This window comes from Pavona decussata, unplaced genomic scaffold, assembly GCF_977016875.1.
Source record: "Pavona decussata unplaced genomic scaffold, jaPavDecu1.1 SCAFFOLD_90, whole genome shotgun sequence".
Taxonomy (NCBI): Eukaryota; Metazoa; Cnidaria; class Anthozoa; order Scleractinia; family Agariciidae; genus Pavona; species Pavona decussata.
Genome location: NW_028145507.1, coordinates 262,970 through 285,820, shown reverse-complemented (window position 1 = coordinate 285,820; position 22,851 = coordinate 262,970). Strand labels below are relative to the sequence as shown.

Genomic DNA, 22,851 nt, shown 5'->3' with positions numbered 1-22,851 from the left:
GATTTGCGGCGTCCGTTGAAATGATGTGGCCAATATGTTACAGCGACACATTTTTCAATTTCCTTCCTGGGGATTGTGTGTCAAGTGGTCGCCTACGGGAGGTTAAAAACAATTGAAAATTTTTAACAATCATCTCTAAAAGTGGTCGCTTACGAGAGGTGGTCGCCTACGAGAGGTTCCATCTATAGTGATTTGACTGGACAACTTTTGGTATTTTGGAAAAGTGGTCGCTTACGAGAGGTGGTCGCAAAGGGAGGTTCGACTGTATCAATTTTTAACTTCAAATTCTAATTTTAAATCTACATCAAATCTTAACTATTTCTTATTTCTCCAAATTTTACTACTCTTTTGAGAAAAACTATCTCCTCCCAAATATACCTAAAAATCCCCAAAAAATTTATAAAATACCCCCAAACATTGATTTGTGTTATGAGTTAAGGGTTCTTGTATTGCTTAAAACGCGAACGAGATATTTCTGTTAAATCGATATTAAGCGGTGTGAAAATAGCAAGCAGAGCGGTTAGAAAAATTTGTTCCGGCTATTTCCTAGTGCAACTTCATAACATGTAACAAAAGTCAAGCCATAGCATAAGTCTTTCGGCATGAATCGGTACTTAATTTTCACGTAATTTTTACATAACTTTCTAAAAGAAATTGGGCGTAAGAAATTGTTTATTTATTTATTTATTATTTTAATTTTTTTTGTCATCCGCATTTTATTATCCGCATTTTGTCATCCGCATTTTATCATCCGCCATCCGGTCTGCGTTTTACAGAGACCCCATCGACCGAGATATCGACCGTCAGTCGACCGTGACTCGACCGACATACCGACCGTTACCATCGATCGAGGCCCCCGATAAGACGCAAGCTATACATTAGTTGAGTGAACTCGCCTGTGTCAGGAAGAGAAGTCGCCTACGTAGTAGTGACTAGTTGTAGGCGAGTTTGTTCGTAGGCGAGTTTGCACGTACGCGAGACATGTTCATTTCAGGCATGTTACATAACGCCGGCGATGTTTTGCAGAATTTGTGTTTTTTACCTGTATTTTTTACCTGTATTTTCATCTGCTGTATTTTCAACTGTTGTGGTCGATACTCCAATTTAGTTTTCTTCGCCGCAGAACCGAGAGCGAGGAAGTCCCGTGTCACTTCAGCTTAACATCCAGACATCAGATGAGCATTCATCTTAGCAGGTGGCTTTCCTTTCCTGGGCCCCCTGTTCACTCTTCATATAAATTTTATTATTACTCCTGAAGCCTCACTGCACTCGTCCAAATTTTATTACCGTATTTATAGTAAACCCAAATTTTGCGAATTTTCATGTATGCATTAAACACATCCGTCACTCTCTGGATATCATGGTCGATACTCTTGCTCCAGAAAAGTCCAGACTTCGACAAGTCCTACCCATCATCCCACACCATCCCCTCCAAGACTGTTGAATAGAATCATTGTTCCCACAATGTTCGCGTGTATTTCAAACAAAACCTGGAACTACGAGTCCATGCTTCAGTCTCAAAGTAGATCTGTAGTTACGGTTTATCTAGTGTTCAGCTAGAACTTGTGGGAGTAAACCATTGCTCCTTATAGAGGAGTTTAATTAAAGAACGTTTGTATAGATACAATAAAGTGTTCCGACCACTTAGCTGTTAGTAGCTAAAATCTCTACTGAGGCCATGTTCAATGGTAAACCAAAACTGATCCTGGACACAAGAATGATAATTAGTAACATACTTTCTCCTCTAAATAAGTGGAAAATGTAACAAAACATCGTATAAACAAAAACAAAAACTGGCATATAAACAGCTTTCCAGAAAAAGCCTTAAAGATCAGCACCAGCTATGCACAGTCTTTGAGGTGAGCAGGTCTTCTTCTGGAACAGTATGTGTTAGCACATGCAACATTAGTTTCGGGTCTCAGTGCACATAGGGTGTGCAACAGCTTCTAGCTGCATTCCTGTAATGAAAAAATTGTCAAGGCATGCACCACTTAACATTACTGGCTGCTTACATGACTGATTCAGCACTTATTTTCATCACAAACAAAGAGTCACCGTTTGCAGTGCCACCTCCAGAGAGGCCTCTGTCACATCAGGCGTACCCCAAGGATCACTCTGGATCTCATAAATGAGGCAGTACGGTTTGCTGGCTTCCAGTTTGTGTATCTTAACATCATGTTTGATTTTTCTGCTTGTGAAGACTGGCTCAATTTCTTTACCGATTTTGCTTCCTTAAAATCTCTAAGTTGGCAGTGTATGTCATCTGATTTGTGTGAGATTTAATTAATTGTTGTTATGGGTAATCTGCACGTGGGAGGCCTTTGAGGTGATAACCTGGGTTATGGTTGAGGTGACAAAGTTTGCTGGATCAGATTTGAGTTTCGAAACATTGTTTTCAAATGTTCACATTCCTCAGAGAAATATTGCCAAGAGGATGAGGGATGGTAGGCACAGTTCAGCATTGTTTCCACTAATGATTTTTTTTCTGTTGTTGATTTTGTTAAAGGAGACCTGTGTTGGTTGGTTTTCTGTAGACTTTTGTCTCTAATCTACAGCCTTTCTTTTTTCATATTTGCATTCCAAGAAACAGTAGTTTGTTGAAAGTAATAGACTCCAGTTACATGGTGAATGAGACAGAAGAATTTCAATTGCTAAGTGTTTCTAGGAAACCTGTTGCAGCTGTTACATCTCGCACAATTTTCAGTGTGTCATCCAAGTATCTTTTGTAGAAGGAGGGCATCTTGTCTTGGCGCTTAAGATTCTCTTTGATGGAGCTCATAAACGTGTTTGCCATAAGAGGACAAAGGGGGATCCCATTGCCACACCGTTAATCTGTTAATATAGTTTCCCATCAAACTGAAAAAGTTGATCTTTTGTTGAACATTCAACATGGTGAACTACAACAATGTGTCTCCTACATACAATATTGTGGGTAATCACTGACCAACACTATTTGATTTAAGTCAACTACTCAACCAAAGTGAAAACCAAAACCCAACAACTAGACTGGAATTGTGGTCACTACCAACATATTAAATTCTATATGGTTGGTGGCCATACTAATGGCATTTTTACAACACTGCTTTCTCCATTTTCCATTAATTTAAACGAAGGATTTTGAACATTAAGACAATTTTCACAAAAGATAATCTACTTAATTTATTCGAAAATTGTAATAAATTAAACTGTTACTGTTTGAGTGAATCTATGAGATACAAGAACTGTTACAACTTTAATTAACTTCCAATTAAAAGCCGTGGTCATGATGATCATAATAAGATTAAAAGTTACTGTAATGTTAATGTTTATGCAGTATAAAAAATGAATGATATTGTTATTAATTAGGGTAATAAGGTAAAGGTTCAAAGAAAATATAACAGGTCATCAAATGCAAGTTAAATACCAAATCTAAAGATTGCAGCCTGTATCACCCCATAAAATGGGACAAGATGTACATGTACAATTAATTATAAAGCTTGTATGTTCATACCTTCTTCTTGTCTTCCCTGGCCTTTTTTATCTGTTGCAAACGTTTCCGTTTTCTCTCTAGGTACTAAACTCACTGTATGTACAGGCATATAATGTTTGAAAAACTTATAAGAGTTATGAACCTTGTTTTTTTTTTTTCTTCCCTGGCCTTTTTTGCCAAACGTTTCCGTTTTCTCTCTAGGTACTAAACTCACTGTATGTACAGGCATATAATGTTTGGAAAATAAGAGTTATGAACCTTGGCTTATTGAAGAAGGGACTTTGAGTGTAGATTCTCTCTTTGGAACCGAAAAATTAAAGGCTTTAATCATGAGTAAAACTGATAGTGTGATTAGCCATCATGTTGCCTCAAGACAGTTATCAGACTCATGCAATATTTTATTGTGTCACCCATAAAACAACCTGTACATGTTCACCATGAAACATAGTTTTGGGGGCTTAAAGCACTGGTAATAAGGTCTCAGGGAGAATAGCAATGCTATCCTCACAATTGCTGAGAAATGCCCTTCCGTCTCAGACAGGCTCTGCCAGTGAAGTCACGTGTTGCACGTCCTCGATTTCGTAGCCCCTGGTAATGCTTTTATAAGCAGCCGAGCAACAGTGGCGGAAGGCGACTGTCTGGCGCCTTTAAAATAACCAGAACATTTATTTTGATAAGATGTATCATATTATATAATTTTGGGATTGGGGTTGATTTCGTGTGTGATAACCGAATCTTCCCTAAAAGACCTCAGATTTCATGTGTTGGCAAAGTGAACCCTTTTTTTACAATACAGTGTTGAAACAGTATAAAACTGCTTTACAATAATTTCGGTAATTAAGATTTCAAAACGTTACAATTGAAGTGAACACTTGCTATGGGCTGATTTCACAGAAGGAGAGGTGGAGATTAATGCTGATCACCTTACCTTTTGAGGCCAAGGAAGCAGTGTCGAGAATGTCCATATGCAGACTACAGAATTATGATATTCATCAGCGCTGGGTTGCTTGAAAGCCGATTAACACTAATCCACGATTAAAACTTACCAAGGTTTTCATTTCGCTCGTTAAAATAATTTTAAAGGCTCATTTTAAGCCAATGGTAAAGAAACGTCTAAGACAAAAGTTAGGGACAAAATCTTTTGAACGAATCTTTATGAATTAGTAAATATACTGGAATCAAAGTTCACGTTAACCCAGGATTAGCTTAATCGGGCTTTGAACAACTGTGTGGTGGACTGTCTCAGTTATCAAAAAAGCCTTACTACTGAAATATTATTTAGGGCTTTTTAAACAGGTCTAGATGAAATGAAAATACTGTGGAATAAAAACAAAAAGTTGAACTTTATTTGGAGCTTGTGACATGGATTTACAACATGAAATATAGAAATATATCAATGTAAATGCGGCTTCAAGTTTGTAAAACAGTCCTTGCAAGCTTCAAATAAGCTTAGCAAGCACAGAAACATATTTTAACAATGTGTTCATTTATTACAATTTTATTTGGTTATATATTGTTTGCTTTTAATTTTCTTTTGATCTGTTTGGAGTACTAAATGGCGCCTTAAGAAAGGCGTACGTTTTAACTTAAAAGCACAGTTAACCAGACAAAAGATGAAAGCCTGTGCTTTTGCCTCAGAGTTTCCCATGGGCAATATGTCTTGGTCTTTCGCATCTATGCAACATTTGATATCTTCCTTTAAATAAAAAAGTTACTCAAATGAATTTTCTGTAAAAGGCATTATGACTGTTACTATAGTTACTGATGGTGTTTCCACAGAAGCTGCTTTTTTCCAATGTAACTAAATGTCCATAGGTTAAAGTTTTGCCATGCTCAGTGTCAGAGTAGTTGCAGATTTTTGTGCTCAGCATTTTGTGACATTTCAAGAAAAACTATCAAAACTGCAGGTTATTGTCGTAAATTTGCACATGATTTGCCAACAATGGTGGTGTTACAAGTCATTTCAGAAAGCCAAGATATTGTCATAGTATTATAAGGTCATAGCAACCGATTTGTAATATATAACTTTATATTAAGCCTGCATGATCAGAAAAAATGTTTTTGTGCTCTTTTAGGACTTAAATAGTACGAGAAAAAAATTATAAGCTACTTTGAATGATAATAAAAATATATTGTCTTCCATCAATCAATGTGGACCTTGCGTTTTGCAAAAAAAAGAAGGTAAGATTTATGCACAGCCCCCTACATTAATTATATATGCATCGCTGTCACAGTATAAACCCTCTTCCAAAAATGGGCAGTATTAATAAGAGTTTAAGTCGCAAAATGTTTAAATAATTAATGTATGGGGTTCTGCGAAAATTTTTCCTATACAGATACCGACAGGGTACTTTAATATAAAATGGACCCAGTTTAAGAGGTGTTCATTGTTACAAAGGAGGGTGTTCTTTGCGTTTTATGGCAAACCCATAGGAAAACATACTTTCCTCTCCAAGACAAACGGATAAACATGCATTACCCCGCGGTAACCCGTGTGTATGCTTGATTGACGGACGTCTTTTGCAAGGTTTGAAACCAGGGCTGAGTTGCTCGAAGCATGGTTAGCGCTAACCATTGGTTAAGAGGTATTAAAACCTATAGGTTGTCATGGCATTTAACCCGGGTTAGCGCTAACCATGCTTCGATCAACTGGGCCCAGGTCGCGTGGTAATGAATTTGACTGTAATAGTTAATTAATAAAATGGACTTTTGCTTACTGGTTTTGTATTCAACGACTTCCGAGGATCAGCCAAAATAGCGTCATCTTTGGGATATGGGTCTTACAGTGACGAGATTCAATTCCCCCCGAGTCTCACCTGAGGACTCATTTTAGTGCTTTTAATTCACCAGCGGTGGGTTCGTGACCAAATGTCACGCGACCTCCACAAGAGCCCATGACTGCAATTCTAAAATCTAAGCCTCCTGTGAATGCAGATGACACATTTGAAATTGAGACGGCTACCGACACTACCTTCAAAGCTAAAATAAATTATATATGCCCTATCATGTAACGAGAAATGACCATACTTATACTATAAAAATGATTGCAAACTCATTGAATAAGGTTATTTTGATGCGCTGATTAAAAAATTTTCACGCGTCTTTTTTATTCAAAGCCCATGCCGACACTTCACTAATTGAATTTAAGACACCACACTTTGTGGAAAAACGAAAAAAGTTATAACTTTGCCCAGATTTAACGAAAAATCTCCATTCTTGCACTAAATGATCGTCAAATTATGCTCTACAGATTGAATAACATTATTCTGATGCGGCGTGAAAAAAAACTTGAACGTGTTTTTTTCCACTAATTAAATTTAAAACTCATTCACTGATCTTGCCCGAAAGTTAACAACCGAACCAATCAAGTGAAAACACCACCATTGCTAGAACTCGTTCATTGCGCGTGAGTGCATTCACTGGTTAGCAACGTCGTAATATTTTTCCGTGGAATTTTCTTTCTGGTGATATTTTCAGGGCACTCAAGCAATTTTTCAGTAGATTGTTCCAAATATGTTTGTAAGGTTTCAAGCGGTATCATTTCATAAGTAAGCCTTAACTTATGCAATTTTATGAGTGGTTTTGGATGCCCTTATATCCGGGGAGGGGGGGGGGGGCGGCGGCTTACAAGCGGAATAAAAAAATTTTTTCGAAACAAGCTGATAAACGTAATTTATTTCGCTAATTTTTCCTAATTGCTATATTTCTTTGGTTTTCGAAAAAGCCGTTGAACGTTTATTTTGCTTTTCAGGCATAAAAACAATCCTTCCGCTAAAGAGCAAAAAGCATTTTGTCAGTGAAAAGATTATGCACTTTTCCCTAATTACTTTATTTCTTCGTCGTTAGAAAAAGCGTTGGATTAACTTCCGTAGATGGTGCGTTTTGTTTTCTGGCATAAAAATCGTCCCTCCGTTTATTTTTTTTCTAACAAAAAAGATCATGTAAATTTCCCTTTTTCCTAATTACTTTATTTCTTTGACTTTCGAAAAAGCCGGTTAAATATACACCTCCATACAGAGTGCGTTTTCCATTTCTGGCATAAATAAATAAAGAACCTTTTGTCAGTTGAAAGATCATGTACTATTTCCTTTTCCCTAATTTCTTAATTTCTGTGGCTTATGATAAAGGAGTGGATCAACCTCAGCAGAACTTGTCTTTTCGTTTCAGGATTAAAAATAATCGCTCCTTTTCACAGCAGAGAGTATTTTGATGAAAAACGATTTAGGGAAACATTTTAACAAGAAAATTAACGATAGTAAAACAGCATGACGTTTCGACGACTTCATATCGTCATTGTCAAATGAGTAACAATGGAAATAACGGAAAGGCATATTTATAGGTATTGAAAGTGAGAAAATAAATTAGCATGAAAGCATTCTGTGATCGGAAAACATCTCAGGGACGCGCATGGTTTAACACCTAACAACTTAATTAAGAACTTTAAAGTCATAAAGAAATCGGTGAGGGTAAAAGGAGAAAAGAGTTTGTGGAATGGTATGTGGAATGGCGTGCGGAATGGCATAATTATGCGAAATACGATTTACGTGGGAAATAAATTAACTGAAGAGCGCGTCATGTTTTCGCGCCAATTTTATAAGAGCAGCAGCTTTTTTGATGCTAAATATTAACAACAATTCGAGGATTTGATCGTCTGATTGTTGATTTGGAAGAAGTGAGGGTAAAGAAAGCGATGAAAACTGTTTATAGTTTTCGCATTCAAGGAACTATGAGTAAATCCGTAGTAAATTAAATTTCATGTTCACTTTACTCTATGCGACTTCGGTTGACAAAAATAACGTGGCAGCGTGAAGTCTTCTCAGGACAAAGATTGATCCTTTACCGAGGGCAAATAATAAACATTTTTTTCATTTTTTTTAAACCCTCGGTAAAAGATCAATTCTCATACCCTGTATGCTCGATGATTCATTTATCATGAGCGGGAAAATGAACAACAATTTGACCAAAATGCAGTTGTGATAAGTATAGTTTCACAACCTTTCAAACAACCAGTGTCGATAATTAGACACCATACATGTCATCTGCTTTTTTGCTCTAGGGCTTTTTCGCTTTTAAATCTCATTTTAGGTTGGGACGTCTGGGACCGGAAAGACCTTAATTGAAGACGGATATGTTTAGTTCGATAACGCGTAACTGAACTATAGCTACCTGAATCGCCGTATTAAATAGCTAGGTAGCTAGCTCAGCAGCTCAACAGTGACTTGCGTACTCGTCGCTCAACGAAAATGTAAGGTGAGAAAAAGTAGAACATATTTTTCCCACGAGTTGTACAAATTGTAACCGTCAAAGAGTCTGATAAAATGACCGAGTTTAAATTTAAAATTTCTCACATAATAGTTTTGGCCTTGGACGGATGTTATTTCTCCAGTCTGGTGTTGCTTTTTGTCTAGGCTACTCGCTGCCACGTTCTTTTTGTCAACTAGAAATTTAATTTATTCTTAGTTCCTTGAATGCGAAACTTCATCGATTTCTTCACTGTCACTTCCTAACCAGCGATCAGACATGTTCTATCCCAGGCGTATATTTTCTAATCCTCGATCTGTTGGTTGGTTGTTTAATAGTCCGCAACATCGAAAAAACTGCTGCTCTTATAAAGTTGGCGCGAAAACAGGATGCGCTCTTCAGTTAATTTATTCCCCGCGTAAATCGTATTTTGCATAATTATGCCATTCCGCACGCCATTCCACATACCATTCCGCAAACTCTTTCTGCCTTTTACCCTCACCGTTTACGAAATGCTGTGGATCAAGAACAAAAGACCGAAACTGAACACGCAAGCGGATTCCATTCGCGCGAAACTCTTTACCTGAATGCTTTCATGCTAATTTATTTTCTCACTTTCAATACCTATAAATATGCCTTTCCGTTATTTCCATTTTTACTCATTTGACAATGACGATATGAAGTCGTCGAAACGTCATGCTGTTTTACTATCGCTAATTTTCTTGTTGAAGAGAGTATTTTATCAGGTAAAATATCATGTGCTTTTCCCTTTTCGATAATTACTATATTTCTTTGGCCTATGATAAAGCAGTGTTAGCTTTCGTTTTGTCCAAACTCTATATTTCTCCCTTTTGGCTGGAAACAGCGGCCTCGTATTTTTACCCTTGTAAGCGTATCAGTTGGCAAGATCAATTAGAGCTCAAGCTCCTTCTAATTGGATTTCTTTTCTCATTGTTTCAATTGCGGTATAATATTGACGTAAATGGTGGATTTTGACGGGAATGTGTGAAATGCAGACGGCGCCAGCGAATGGCGTATGGCGGTTTGACTTACTGTGAAATTCTGATACTGAAGGATATAACAACGAAAGGCATACAGATGAAATACTTAGAAGGTCTTTAGAAAGTTTTTGTGTCTGCGAAAACCGATAGCCTGGTTGAAAAATGAAGAAATTAGGGAGGCTTAGGAACGGATCAGAGCATCTTTAACGTCTGCTGAGTAGAGCTCTTAGATTTCTGTAAAAAAATACAGAAATTAAAGGTGTCTTTGCTTCCGCCTTCCGTAGACCAGGCACTTGTCTCGTCTAAGTTTTTCCCGAAATTATGACAAAAGAAAATACTGCTAGTTGCAAAATAATTCTCAAATAGTATTTGCGATTTCGTCCTGAAAGAAAAGAGCAAATAGTTGCAATGGGTAACTTGTTCAAAATTAAATTTGAGGGTCAAATGCAGCTGGAATGCCGGCCTGAAGTCTGCTCCTGAAGACCCCATTGGGTCTCAGTTTTCGAGGATCTTAGGTTTCGCAACAACCATTATAATCAAAACAATTGCTATTGAACACGAAGGATAAGCATTGCGTGTTTTAAAAAGCTAGATAGTGCTTTAATACGACTAGTTGTTTCTAATTTTCATTTTCATGAGCCATTTCTGCGTAAACGTTTATATTCATCTTAGTCGAATTGCATATTTTATTACAGAAGAATTCTTGCCTTGTAAAAGAGAGCGCGAAGCCGGTTTGCTCGTCAGGTTGGGGATCTCTTCGTATTATGCGATATTCGCTACATTCTTGATCGTAATACTGTTCCCTGCTCTGAACATTGGACTGAATTTCTGTTTTCTTTTTTATCATGTGATGATCCGGCTGCGGGGTCACAACCGCATCGTTTTCTCATGATACTGTCAGAAATTGCACAAGCTGTATGTGGTAATAACAATAACAACTCTGAATCTTTATTAAAGATTAGACACAACATGTGTGACTTTACAATAGCTCGCATATATGACCTTAAGAAATGAATGAATCAATCAATCCCCGGGAGTGAGGGGGGGTCTCCTCGATATTCTCGGTAGGGGTGTCAGTGCCGCCCGGTTCTCCAAATCCTGATCCCTATGTCAGACCAAAACATCCCGTTTTCCACACTCGTTTTCAGACCTGGCCTCTAAAATCCATAACCGTTTTCAGACCTTTGTTGTACCGTAATTAAGCGTCATAACAGTGCTGAAGTCAATAATTGGTAAAATTCATCCGAAAATTCAGCTCGAATGATACATTTTGGATATTTCTCTTTCTCTACTATTCATTTGGAGTTGAAAAGACAAATATGTTTATACACTCTCGTGATTCCCTTGAAAACCACGCCCGATTTAACACCATAATGGTCAAAATTTATACCCGTTTTCTGACCAAAGCGGCAAAAAAAAAAAAAAAAACCATACCCTTTGAGGCGCACATACCTATATAACTTATATAGGGAAGTACCCACCCCCCCCCCCCTCCCCCCGAATCAATAAATCTTATTCCAAAATGGCCCCCATTGTACAATGCTTTCGTTTGCATTCAAATTGGCCCTTCCTGCCTCGTTCAAAGTAAAATTTTCTTTTGATTTTTAAGAACGAGGAAAGAAGGGCTCATTTGAATGCAAACAAAATAATGTTAAAATCAGTGGTAGCGGCATTTTGGAATAAGGGGTATGAACTTTAGTAACGTGTCTAAACTGAAGTATCTAGCAGAGATCCGACCTCTGACAGGGTACACCTAACTAACAATTAAGTGACTATGACTGAGTCACTGAGATAACTACATAAAAACTTTTGTAAGAAATTGAGATAAATATTGCAATGTCTGTTACAAAAACTAAGAATTGTATAGATGGCAGTCCTTGCATCCATCTTGTAGAAAGCTCGATAGGTTACGCCTTCTTCTTTTAAATTGCTCGCAAGTCTCTTCTTACAGGAGAGGTTAGTCCACAGTTTATCGGGACCAAGGTATTGGCCGGAAGTGACAGTGTTAAATCTGGGTAGCACAAAGTCGGTTTGTCTTAATTGATAAATGTGGTTGCTAGCCTGTAATAAATCATGGATTGTCCTGGCCATGGAACACAAATTGAGTTTAGCCTTATACATTACAGTAAAACACATTTATCTTGCAGCCTTCTGCCGTGCCAAGATGGAAAATTTGCTTTATCCAGTTGCTGTAAGTGGCTAGACTGTTTGTCTGTAAAGCACAAAGCTCAAAGCACAAAGCACAAAGCACAAAGCTCTTTTCTAAGTTTTTGATAAACGTTGTGTTAACGTTTTTTCAGTTTTCTGTAGTCAGTCATTGCAGCATGAAGTATAGCCCGAGAACACGCGTTATTTTTTTGCGTTTTTTTCAGGCGAGCGGAGGCAAGCACGAGGCGAAGTCACATGCGACCTTTGCGCCCTTTCCGTCGCGCGTGACTTGCGCTTGACTCCGCTCGCCTGAAGAACGCAAAAAAAAGAAAAGAAAATCACTCCTGTTCTGCAGGCTACATGAAGTATATACCTGATGTTCCCTTACATGAACAGCATCCAAGGCTGCAGAGCCATATGAAAAGAGAGACACTGGGGACGAGTAGGCTGTGTTGATAGTAAAATGGCCGCCCAGAGCTCAGGTAGTCAAAGTTCGGGCTCAACAAGGGCATTTGCCCAAAAACTTAACAAGTAAGTCACCTAATACTTTAATTAGAGCTAAAACATATGTAGGACTCGTTGCTTATTGTAGTTCACTCGTCTACTTCTATTGTCTTTTAGATATCGGCGCAATGGATCGGCGAGTTTTGGAACTCAGACAAGTCTCCCTAAATCACCGTCTTCATCAAGCTCCTTCCTTCATTTCGCCACGGGAACGGTATGTTTGTTCTGGCATAACATAGGCGTTGGATATTCAGATCTTTTGAAGTGGTAGCCTTAGAAGTCTTTTTGCTGTGTCATGTTGTAACATACACAAATACACACAATTCAACAGTCGGGGAATTCCGATAGTGAATGACGCATAATTTGCGAGTTATACATTTGTACGTAACAAGGATGTATTGATTGTTTGTTTTATGAATGAACTGAGATCGATTGGAGCAGAATAAGGCTCCAAGGCAGTGGGAAGTAAGGAGATACAATAATTCCGTTTAATTGCATGTAAAACGTCAACGAGGTCCTTTATGAAACCGTAACTGAGTGAGAAAATAATTGAGAGTGCAGGAAGCGGCCCACCACCATCTCTATTTCCGTATCAATTTTCATTAAAATTTTTCAGGTTTTGTTGTTTGCTTTCCTTGTAGATATTTTCAATCCTACAAAGAAAAAAAAAGATAGTTTGACCTCAAAAATTCATGTTTAAAACTCGTCCTCGAGATTTTCTTCAGTAAATTAAAGTGCTTTTTTCTCATTGCATGACTGACCGATATTTTTCCAGCTTCTTGCATTTTGAAGTTTTAATTCTTTTATATTCATTTTAATGTGGGCATTATACAGAGAAAAACATTGCCACAGTGGTCAATACTCTATTAAACTGGATAAGACATGTATCTTGCAATCAAACCTGTTACCTCAGATCTGCCCTTGCTTTATTACTTATTTTCTATCTTGAACTTGGTTTTCTCAAACTTGCTGCTATCTTCAATGATTTTCTGTTTAATTACTTTTGCCAAACTCCACCTTGAACCAACATTACAAAGTGTTCAAACACAACTGGACATTAAATTAAATTTCATGAGTATAATAGGCCATTTCCAAGTTGTGTTGAAGCTCATTATAAAAGCGAGGTTAAGTGCAAAGTTTTTATCATGAAAATTAGTTGTCATTCTTATGCAAACAATATGCAAGAGCTTTGCACTTAGCCTCGCTTTGATAATGAGGCTCACAGCAACTTGGAAATGGCCTATTACTGTATGTAATTCTATGGTTTCATGAGATAATTGCAATATAAATACGTCAATAGACCTTTCTTCTTCTTCTTCTTCTTCTTCTTCTTCTTCTTCTTCTTCTGAAACTTTGCAGGGTTACTAAAGTAGAAGTGCTCTTTCTAGTGCTGGTATACGTTTTTAATTTTTACTTATTTGAATTTTCAACAGCCATTTTGGAGAAGGGTCTATTGTCCAAAATATCACTTGCTTTTGCCCCTGCCAAAGAGCAGAAAACAAGTAGTGCTCACTGAAGCTAAATTAATATGTAAGTTTGCATTTCTTTGCAGATCCCCCTTAATGAGGTTGTAGAACCACCAGATTTTGAAGACATTGTGTTGGCACAACAACCCTTTAACGAGAATGACCCAAACAGTAAAATGCTGGAATTTCCAGATGATGATATAGAAGTCACTACAATAGCCAGACAATGTCGCACAGTCAATCCATGCTTTCCTAAGGATACTGGGTAACTACTGAACCTCAAATTAATTAAAGTGTTAAATTCAGTTTGTCATGATTATGTTGGGCTACATAGAAAGAAAATTGGAATCCAGATTGGAATCAAATCACCATGGTAGTCGTTGGTGCATCAAATGTTTAATCAAACTGTCGGTGGGAAGATCAGACAGACGTTAATTCGAAGACAGGCTGATTTCAGCATTGCTGTGTTGTTTCCTGAGACAAGGAACTTTGCTCCACATTGTCTCTCTTCTCCCAGGTGTATAAATGGGTACTCCTATTTGTTTCATGTCACAGAAATCTTGTTAAGCCCTGGCTGTGTGGGCTAATTAGGCTTCTTGTACAAATTCTCCTTTTGGATTGGAATTGAATCCTTGATACACCAGACACTGGGGCCAAGGGTGATGAGAGGCGGCTGTATTTGCAGGCTGGACACTGGTTTCATGTTCTAACCATTGAAGTATACACAGAGATGTGATGTAGGACATGAATTCTTATTAGCCTCATTTGTTACCAACGTACTTGCATATCTCAATTGATGCTTTGTAGCTGGCATAATAATAATATTATTATTAGAGAAATGTGATGGTATATTTCCAGCCTGGTGAATGAATGAGAATGATGATTATTCAAGAAAGTGACGCAGGCATACTCGGAAAAAAGAAATCCGAGTGCTCCTATCAGGAGTCGAACCTAAGACCTTCCGATTACTAGTTCGGATGCTCTACCACTGAGCTACAGGAGACTCGTGGGTGCTAAGGTCATTAAACTAGGTTCATGGGACAAACATCCTGCATACTGCTAGGATTTGAATGTCGAACGTGTGGTATATGAGAGAAATGTGATGGTATATTTCCAGCCTGGTGAATGAATGAGAATGATGATTATTCAAGAAAGTGACGCAGGCATACTCGGAAAAAAGAAATCCGAGTGCTCCTATCAGGAGTCGAACCTAAGACCTTCTGATTACTAGTTCGGATGCTCTACCACTGAGCTACAGGAGACTCGTGGGTGCTAAGGTCATTAAACTAGGTTCATGGGACAAACATCCTGCATACTGCTAGGATGACCTTAGCACCCACGAGTCTCCTGTATACTCATATACCACACGTTCGACATTCAAATCCTAGCAGTATGCAGGATGTTTGTCCCATGAACCTAGTTTAATGACCTTAGCACCCACAGGTCTCCTGTAGCTCAGTGGTAGAGCATCCGAACTAGTAATCGGAAGGTCTTAGGTTCGACTCCTGATAGGAGCACTCGGATTTCTTTTTTCCGAGTATGCCTGCGTCACTTTCTTGAATAATCATCATTCTCAATATTATTATTATTAATAAAAACTGTACTTTTTAAATTCTTTGCTTCATGAACTCCGGGCTCTTACAGTGATGATTGCCTAAATTGGAAAGTTTACAAAACATTTCTAGATGTTCTTTTGGATAAGCTAGTCCTCCAGTGTTTACAATAACATGAATTATGATTTTCATTTTAATCATTAATTTCTCCTCAGGATTGAAAATAACCCTCAGCTTAAAGACTGCATCCATTGTTACTCTGCAGACTGGGCAATTGTTAATCGCAGGTAAGTTACAAGTGTACTAGACAAGACTGTGTACTAGACAAGTGGACTGGACTGTAAAGATGCTTCCAAGGTTGTTTATATAATAGGGCCCTTTCGAAATATTAAAATTCAGCTTGCATGCCAGGCCTAAATGACACAAACAACAGACCTGAATAAACGTCATTATTCCTTTGTTTGTGCCCTCTAAACCTCATTATAAAGCTGAATTTTAATATACTGAAAAAGCCTATTAAAAAGGGTGAGTGACTGTGTGAAATGAACCCCCCTCTGCAGAGACTCCTATATGAAAGTTATGGGGGTGCTTGTTGGCAGGTTTTGGTTAGAACTGGTATTCAAGTGTCCTTTACATAACAAGCTGAATTCTGTATGCATTGTGATTGGTTCTTACTTATGATCTATTGGAGGACAGACGCATCAATGATATCACCATTAACAAGTTTTGCTTCTTTATTACATAAAACAAATAGATTCCATGTTGCCGTGCGTCTGTTGTTAGTAATAGATCACAGAAGATGTCAAAATGTGGTAAGAACATCAGTGATACATGAGGCGCCACTTTTTTGTTCTTACCGCATTTTGACGTCATCTGTGATCTATTACTAACAACAGACGCACGGCAACATGGAATCTATTTGTTAAATAGATACTGTACCCTTATTTTGATTTTATGGGATACATGCCTTTTGGACATAAAAATTTTCAATTTCTGAGACTAAAAGCCCACTTGATGGCAAGCACACACATTACTTTCATATGATATATTTTCCTTAAAGACATCAAAATGTCATCATGATGTAATCCTGAAAATATCCAAATTCTCTCCTCCCCCCTCCACATGAAAGGGTTTCTTTTCCCCACCCCTCTGGAAATTCCAATTTAGCTCGTTCATTCTTTCCTTTAAAATTTTTTGGCCTTTCCGAACCCCACCCCCAGGAATTTGGATCCCTTCTGTGGGGGAGGGGAAGGGATATGGACTTTTTTTCTGTTATTATTGACACATTTTGTGGGTGTGAGTCCAATTCATTTTCACTTTGAGAGGTATCCATTCTGACAAATAAAATACATGTTTGTTTTTGTTACAAAATTATTCTAGCTTCTACTACTAAGACATCATACATCACTCTCAGTTTTTTTTCTGTTAAAACAGATATCAGTTCCGTTGTTCTGATGAAGGGAGACCAGACTCAAGACGTAAGGTAGTGCGGTCACCCAGTTTTGTGAAATCGCTCTCCAGTCAAGTTTATGAAATAGACGAAAAAGGAAAATTGCAAGAGCAGGTAAGAGAATGAAATTATTCAACATGTGTACAGGAAACACTTTTTCTATATATATATAAGTTGTCAAATACAGTTTTTTATTGTTACCTTGTGTACAAGTTTCTTAAAGTCCGTTTAAATGGTTTCAACATTTGACTCACATTCGTTTAACAAAAGTTGATCGGATGTTGGGCAAATGTTGAACAAATGCTGAACGGAGTGTTCAAACAGCTCCAATAACATTCAACAATTTTGAGAACAAAGGAAATGTTGCATGGATGTTGAGTAAAAGTTTAAACGATTTAGATTTGATTCAAAACGCTTTCAGCAAGCTTTCAACATTGTTGAATGACCTGTTTAAATTGGTCTTTACTCTGTCCAGAGTGAGGCTTAATTCAGGGTTTTGCATGATGTTTTTTAACATAAATATTGTCAGAGTGGTGTTCTTCTACTCCTTTTCTTTTGCATAGGCCAAATAGAAACAGCCACCGGTCTTTCACTTGTTTTATTTGTTACCTCTATTAATTTTAGGATTATTTGTTACCTCTATTAATTTTAGAAAGAAGCAAAGAAAGAAAAGGTCCAGCTTGTTTGAAAGCTGGCTAACTCTGATCTAACTTGGATCAAAAGTTAACCAACATCCTTCACCTCTCTTATTTTAGCATTTCTGTTGTTAATTTCAACTTACAGTTAAGTAACACAGTAAGATGTAAGCCAAAAAAAATTTTTTCAGGGACCCATATTGCACAGCTACAATGTACATGTATGTGTAAACCAAAATTAAAATCTGATGCTAATCCTGTGTTGGCTTAACCCTATTCTTAACAACTGGACACAGTGGAGTAGAAGATACTGGGAATAAAGTGTTTTCTTTAGAATGATGGATCACAAAGAAACTTTTATTGATAGGGTAAGAGTGCATCACAGCAGAAATTAACACATACAGGCAAAGAAAAGGAGGACAGTTTACCCAGGGGCAGCTGGGCATCAAGGTAATATTCCTTCTAAATTTTCCATTCAGTTACAGAACTGGTACAGTGGAGTCTGTGTGAGATATCAGTTAATAAGCAAGACTTTGAAGCAGGGTTATAACCGATTGGCATTCACATTTCACAGTCTGAGGCTTTGAAGTGTAAGTGAACATGTAATTGGGATACAACAGTCAGGCTATTTCTCTTTAGTGTTGTTGTGGTTTTATTTTTCATTTTACTTAGAGAACACGAAAATCAACTAAAAAAATCAAATTATTTGAATTTTCCTACAATCACACTTTGACCAACACTAGCTGTTTTCTTAGAGGGTAAAATACAATAAAAAACATTTGCCTTGCTCCATCATGCTGGCTTATTGAATGATAATACCTTTGGCTGCAAGACTGTTCCAAAATCTGACATTTTCTCTCAAAACTTTGTGTCATTGCTACAGGTGTAGCTGTGTATTCTGCAGACATTTGTTCCTTGGTACACCTTCTAGCACATGCCAAAAGGGGTTTATTTACTGCTTACCTTTAATAACTTATAAGAAATGTCTAATATATATCTTGGGCAAGTTCATTTCCTCTTATTGTTTGAGTGAACCATTTTTATGGCATGATTTTGGTTGATATTAGAATTTTCCAATCATTATGCATTCATAACAGTGAGCTGTTTTATTGTTTTAGCATTTTTGACCTGCAGTCCTGTAACCCTGATCCCTTGCTTCCTGCTGTTCTTGATCGCACTCCTGGAGATGAGGTGGACCGTGCAAATGAAGAGGATCGCCAACAACACAGAATACACTCTCTATTTTCCATCTATTCTGTTCAACAGGTAAGATGACTCAGAGCCGGCAGTGTAGTTGTTAATATCGTGGACTTCCTGGATTATGATTTTGCTTTAGTTAGTAGTTTGTTGATAAAAGGTCACAAAGTCATTTATCTCTAGTAAGCTAAATTTCATTGTTTGCTTGGAATCCAGATTAAATGAACATTACTGTGTTGTTACTGAGCTGAGTGTTGCTTTAAATTTAATAATTAACTGCACATTGTAGTTCTCCAGCAAGATGTATAAATATTATTGGTATCGACAAATTAAATTAAATAAGTAAATTTTAATAAAGATAGGTTGGCATCCTGTTCAAGAAATCACTCCTACTTGCTTCATGTTAAAGAAATAAGCGTGGATACAAAATTTGTAGATTAATTAATGACGTAACTTGTGAAATGTTTAATCTGTTAGATTTGACACAGTAATTACTACATGTACCTTTAGTTAATAGCAAATAAACACTGGCATGTGTGACCCTTTGTTCTTTTGATCCCTCATGTTCTTATGGTCATATTTGTACAGGAAGAAGGGATCGAAAAGAGAGTTCCTGCTACTATTCCTCAAGAACACTTTGGGCAGAGAATTTTGGTCAAGTGTCTTCAACTCAAGTAAGTTTGATTGTTCACCTACATATGACTGTTGTCTCGTTGCATTTTGACATCATACAAAGCAAAAATTAATATTTTATTGTCAAACAAAATCAAACTAATTAAATAAAAACGTAGTGATTATTTTCCTTAGCTTGACCTTTTTATCTGGCCCGTGTTGGTCTGTGTGGAGAAAAGTGGTTGTATCCAAAGTCCACCATATGAAACATGGTCATGAAATATTAATTAACTGACAAGTTTCTGTTTTTTAATTTCAGGCTTGAGTTGGAAGTGGAACCAATATTTGCATCAATGGCTCTGTATGATGGAAGAGTGAAGAAAAAGGTGCACTTGATGTTGATTATTTTCAATTTCACTCTGTCTCACTATGGGTCGCCTGTACAGTGTTAAATAACAAAGAATCATGTAGTTGTGATGCAGCTATAGCCAGTAGTTATGATGCAGTGAACATTGACCTTGAATTAAAAGAAATTCACCATCCTTCAAAGTTAACACCTCCCCAAACTCATTTCTTTCAAAGTTTGGGTGAGCCATACTTCCAATCCCCAGAAATGTTGAAACCCTTGCTGGCAATAAACTGGCTTACACCCTTATTGCCTTGGCAGTAAAATATGGAGTGAATTCAGCCTTCTCTTGCCTTGTGTACTTAATTTCTAACTTCTTCTCACTGGAGACTGATTATGGTGGTGCTTAGTTAAGCGAGGCTGTTTAACCAAGTCAATCTTTTGATTGGCCCTATATTGACATGTAGCCTATTTTAAAATAATTTTAAAGTTATATTTATTAGCTAAAAGTAATTAGCTGGGCTCATCGTAAGACCTTGCACATGATTATGACACCCTGATTAAAGTAACGATTATCATGGTGATGTTGCTGATGATGACAGGTGGTTGCTTAATTGAGGTTCTGGTCATATCAAAATTAAGGGCAATCCAAAGAAAATAAAACTACCCTTACTGTCAAATCTTGTGTTTTTGTTTCCTGTTGTCTTCGGGTTGCCCTCATTTTTGGCACATAACCTACAAGAGTTCATTTAACAAACTCACACCCATTCTTCTCACAGAATTTAGTATTTGGAAATTTTCACAAAATAAAAAATCAACCTACAACAGTTCATTTGAGAAATTGAAATTAGATAAAAAGCCAAAAATCAACCTTAATTTGACATTGGCCCTTTACACTCCCAATCCTTCAATTGAGAGAATGTAGACAAGTATGATTCATTTGAAAGACACGTGAAAAGTGATCTTTAGATCTGTAAAGTCTTCAAGATGTATGTTTGTTCTTTTTTTGGGAAAATAAAAAAAATAAAAGAAGAAAATAAAATTGTTATTTATTCTCTTTGTGCTCAATTTAGATGGTCATCATCATTAATTATTATTAATTATCAATTTTCTCTGATTTACTGTGTATTAGATCTCAGAAAACTTCTACTTTGACATGAATAGTGAGTGGTGCAGAAAGTTGGTGAAGGAGCACAATCCTCGCACTGACATCTCTACTCTCAGTCGCTCGGCAATATTTTCCATCACATACCCCTCAACAGATGTGTTCCTTGTCATAAAATTAGAAAAAGTTTTGCAACAAGGAGACATCAGCGAATGTGCTGAACCATACCTGAAGGATACTGAAAACCCTAAGGTTAGTTTGGGTAAAGTAAGTAAATATTAAATAAAATAAAATAAAATAAAATACAGTAGGACAATATTAAATTTAAGATAAGATAAGATGGGGTACAATGCAATGCAATGCAATGCAATACAATACAATACAATACTAGTCTCGGTTAATAGCTGGTGATAAAAAACTTCACATCATTAGTTACAATCCTGAAAAATTAAGAAAGATTTGGGTTTCGTTTATCTTTTACAATGGTGATCAAAAATTTTTGAATGGTGCCATTCTGGTGTACATTTTGGACACGTGCACATGCAAATTGTGAACCAAAGAATGAATTTTAAAACCTGGTGAAACTATGAGAATGTGATGGTGGTTACATCAAAAGAAATCACGCAGCTCAATGATTTTAATAAAAAACATGAATGTCTGAACCAGTTAGAATAATTTGTCAGGGTGCTGGAATTTGAAACAGGTAAACTGAAAAGATACAAAATGTATACAATATATTACTCAGTTTGGCCCACAAAATGGACACCCACGTCTATTTGCATTGGTTTCGTAAACTTATTTTGCCCTGTCTTTAATCACTAGCATAGAGACAAGATGCGTTTAGCAGCTGTGTCAAACTGTGACAGGCTTGGCAAGTATCGCATGCCATTTGCATGGACTGCTATACATCTAGTGGACATTATCACTGGGAAGAACACTGACACAGGACCTGCTCAGGAGAAAGACAGTCCAGCAGCTACTGCTCCTAATAGAAGGGTACATGCAGTTAACCCTTTAACCCCTAATACCAAAGAACAAATTCTCCTATCTTGGTCCAATACTTTTCTTTTAAAAGTACTGGAGAGAACTTATTAATTAAAAAAAATCAAGAAAATTCACCTTGGGTGATCATATCCTTAATTCTCTTGACCTCAGGGTTTGAATAAGCAGTGATATTACAAGGAGAAATTTGATGCTGATCACTGTTAGGGCTTAAAGGGTTAACATAAAGATGTTTTGAATTAATCATGTTTGCTATATAGAGTCAACTCCCTTTATTGCAGACACCCTTGGGACCACGTAAATTTATTTCAGTCAAGTGTCTGTAATATATTTTCGCCAGGGACTTAGTTGCTGTCCGTATTATCGGGTTGTCCGTAATAGCGAGGTGTCTGCAAGGTGAGAGTTGGCTGTAGTGAGGGGGACATGAGCATTGCAGCATCGGGCCATTTTTCTTACAGTATTTTCAGTAATTGTGATGTTACAGTTAATACTGTTTCAACCTGGTATTTGTAAATGAATTGTCAGTATTTTGATAATTATGGTACTGGGTTTTTCCACTTTTTTTAGCAGAATTGTGCACCTGGGTCCTCCCAATGCCCTCCTTGGCTCTGTTGTTTTGCTTCCTGTATATTTTGGGATTGCTTTAAAAAACAAACCTTTTTCACTTTTTTAACCAATTTGGAGTCAAGCCAAAAGTAATGATGACTTGCCTGTGCTTGTTTCTCTTTGCTTGATGCCATTTACTTGTCCTGGAAAAATATCCCTGATTTTTACCTGAACTGTTCCTCTGTAGTCTCCCCAGCCAATTACAACAAATTAAACAACACAAGGACCAGACTCAAAGCAAATATGACAGGGTTGCAGTCTGGGAAAGCAAATTCTTTTTTTGGATCAGGGAAATTTGTATCAAGCTAAATTCTACCTCAAAGACAGTGAAAACTCAGGCAATATTGCAGTTTTTCCTTACTGTTGCATGCACTTTTGATAAAGTTTAATATTTTTTGTTGGGAAGGTATTGTTATTGAAATATGTCTATGAATATATTTTCTTTGGGCTTTATTGCCAAATGATTCATCATGCAAGGTCAGTGGAAACTTGTTGCTGATCCATAAAAAGCCAGGG

General features: G+C 37.1%; 1 protein-coding gene across 2 annotated transcripts in view; it reads left to right on the top strand.

Moving 5' to 3' along the window:
- The first annotated feature begins 12,242 nt into the window (after window positions 1–12,242).
- LOC146474290 (dedicator of cytokinesis protein 7-like) overlaps window positions 12,243–22,851 on the top strand; it is a 50,553-nt gene continuing 39,944 nt past the window's right edge. Inside the window, exons 1-11 of one of the 2 annotated variants that reach the window (XM_085117179.1) lie at window positions 12,243–12,390; window positions 12,481–12,577; window positions 13,916–14,094; window positions 15,598–15,669; window positions 16,817–16,946; window positions 17,835–17,917; window positions 18,586–18,733; window positions 19,253–19,338; window positions 19,596–19,662; window positions 20,755–20,979; window positions 21,550–21,723. In XM_085117179.1, the coding sequence (XP_084973305.1) occupies window positions 12,323–12,390; window positions 12,481–12,577; window positions 13,916–14,094; window positions 15,598–15,669; window positions 16,817–16,946; window positions 17,835–17,917; window positions 18,586–18,733; window positions 19,253–19,338; window positions 19,596–19,662; window positions 20,755–20,979; window positions 21,550–21,723 (1,329 nt within the window). In that variant the 5' untranslated portion in view covers window positions 12,243–12,322. The remainder of the gene's footprint in view (window positions 12,391–12,480; window positions 12,578–13,915; window positions 14,095–15,597; window positions 15,670–16,816; window positions 16,947–17,834; window positions 17,918–18,585; window positions 18,734–19,252; window positions 19,339–19,595; window positions 19,663–20,754; window positions 20,980–21,549; window positions 21,724–22,851) is intronic. The other variant, XM_085117178.1, reaches the window with a different exon arrangement.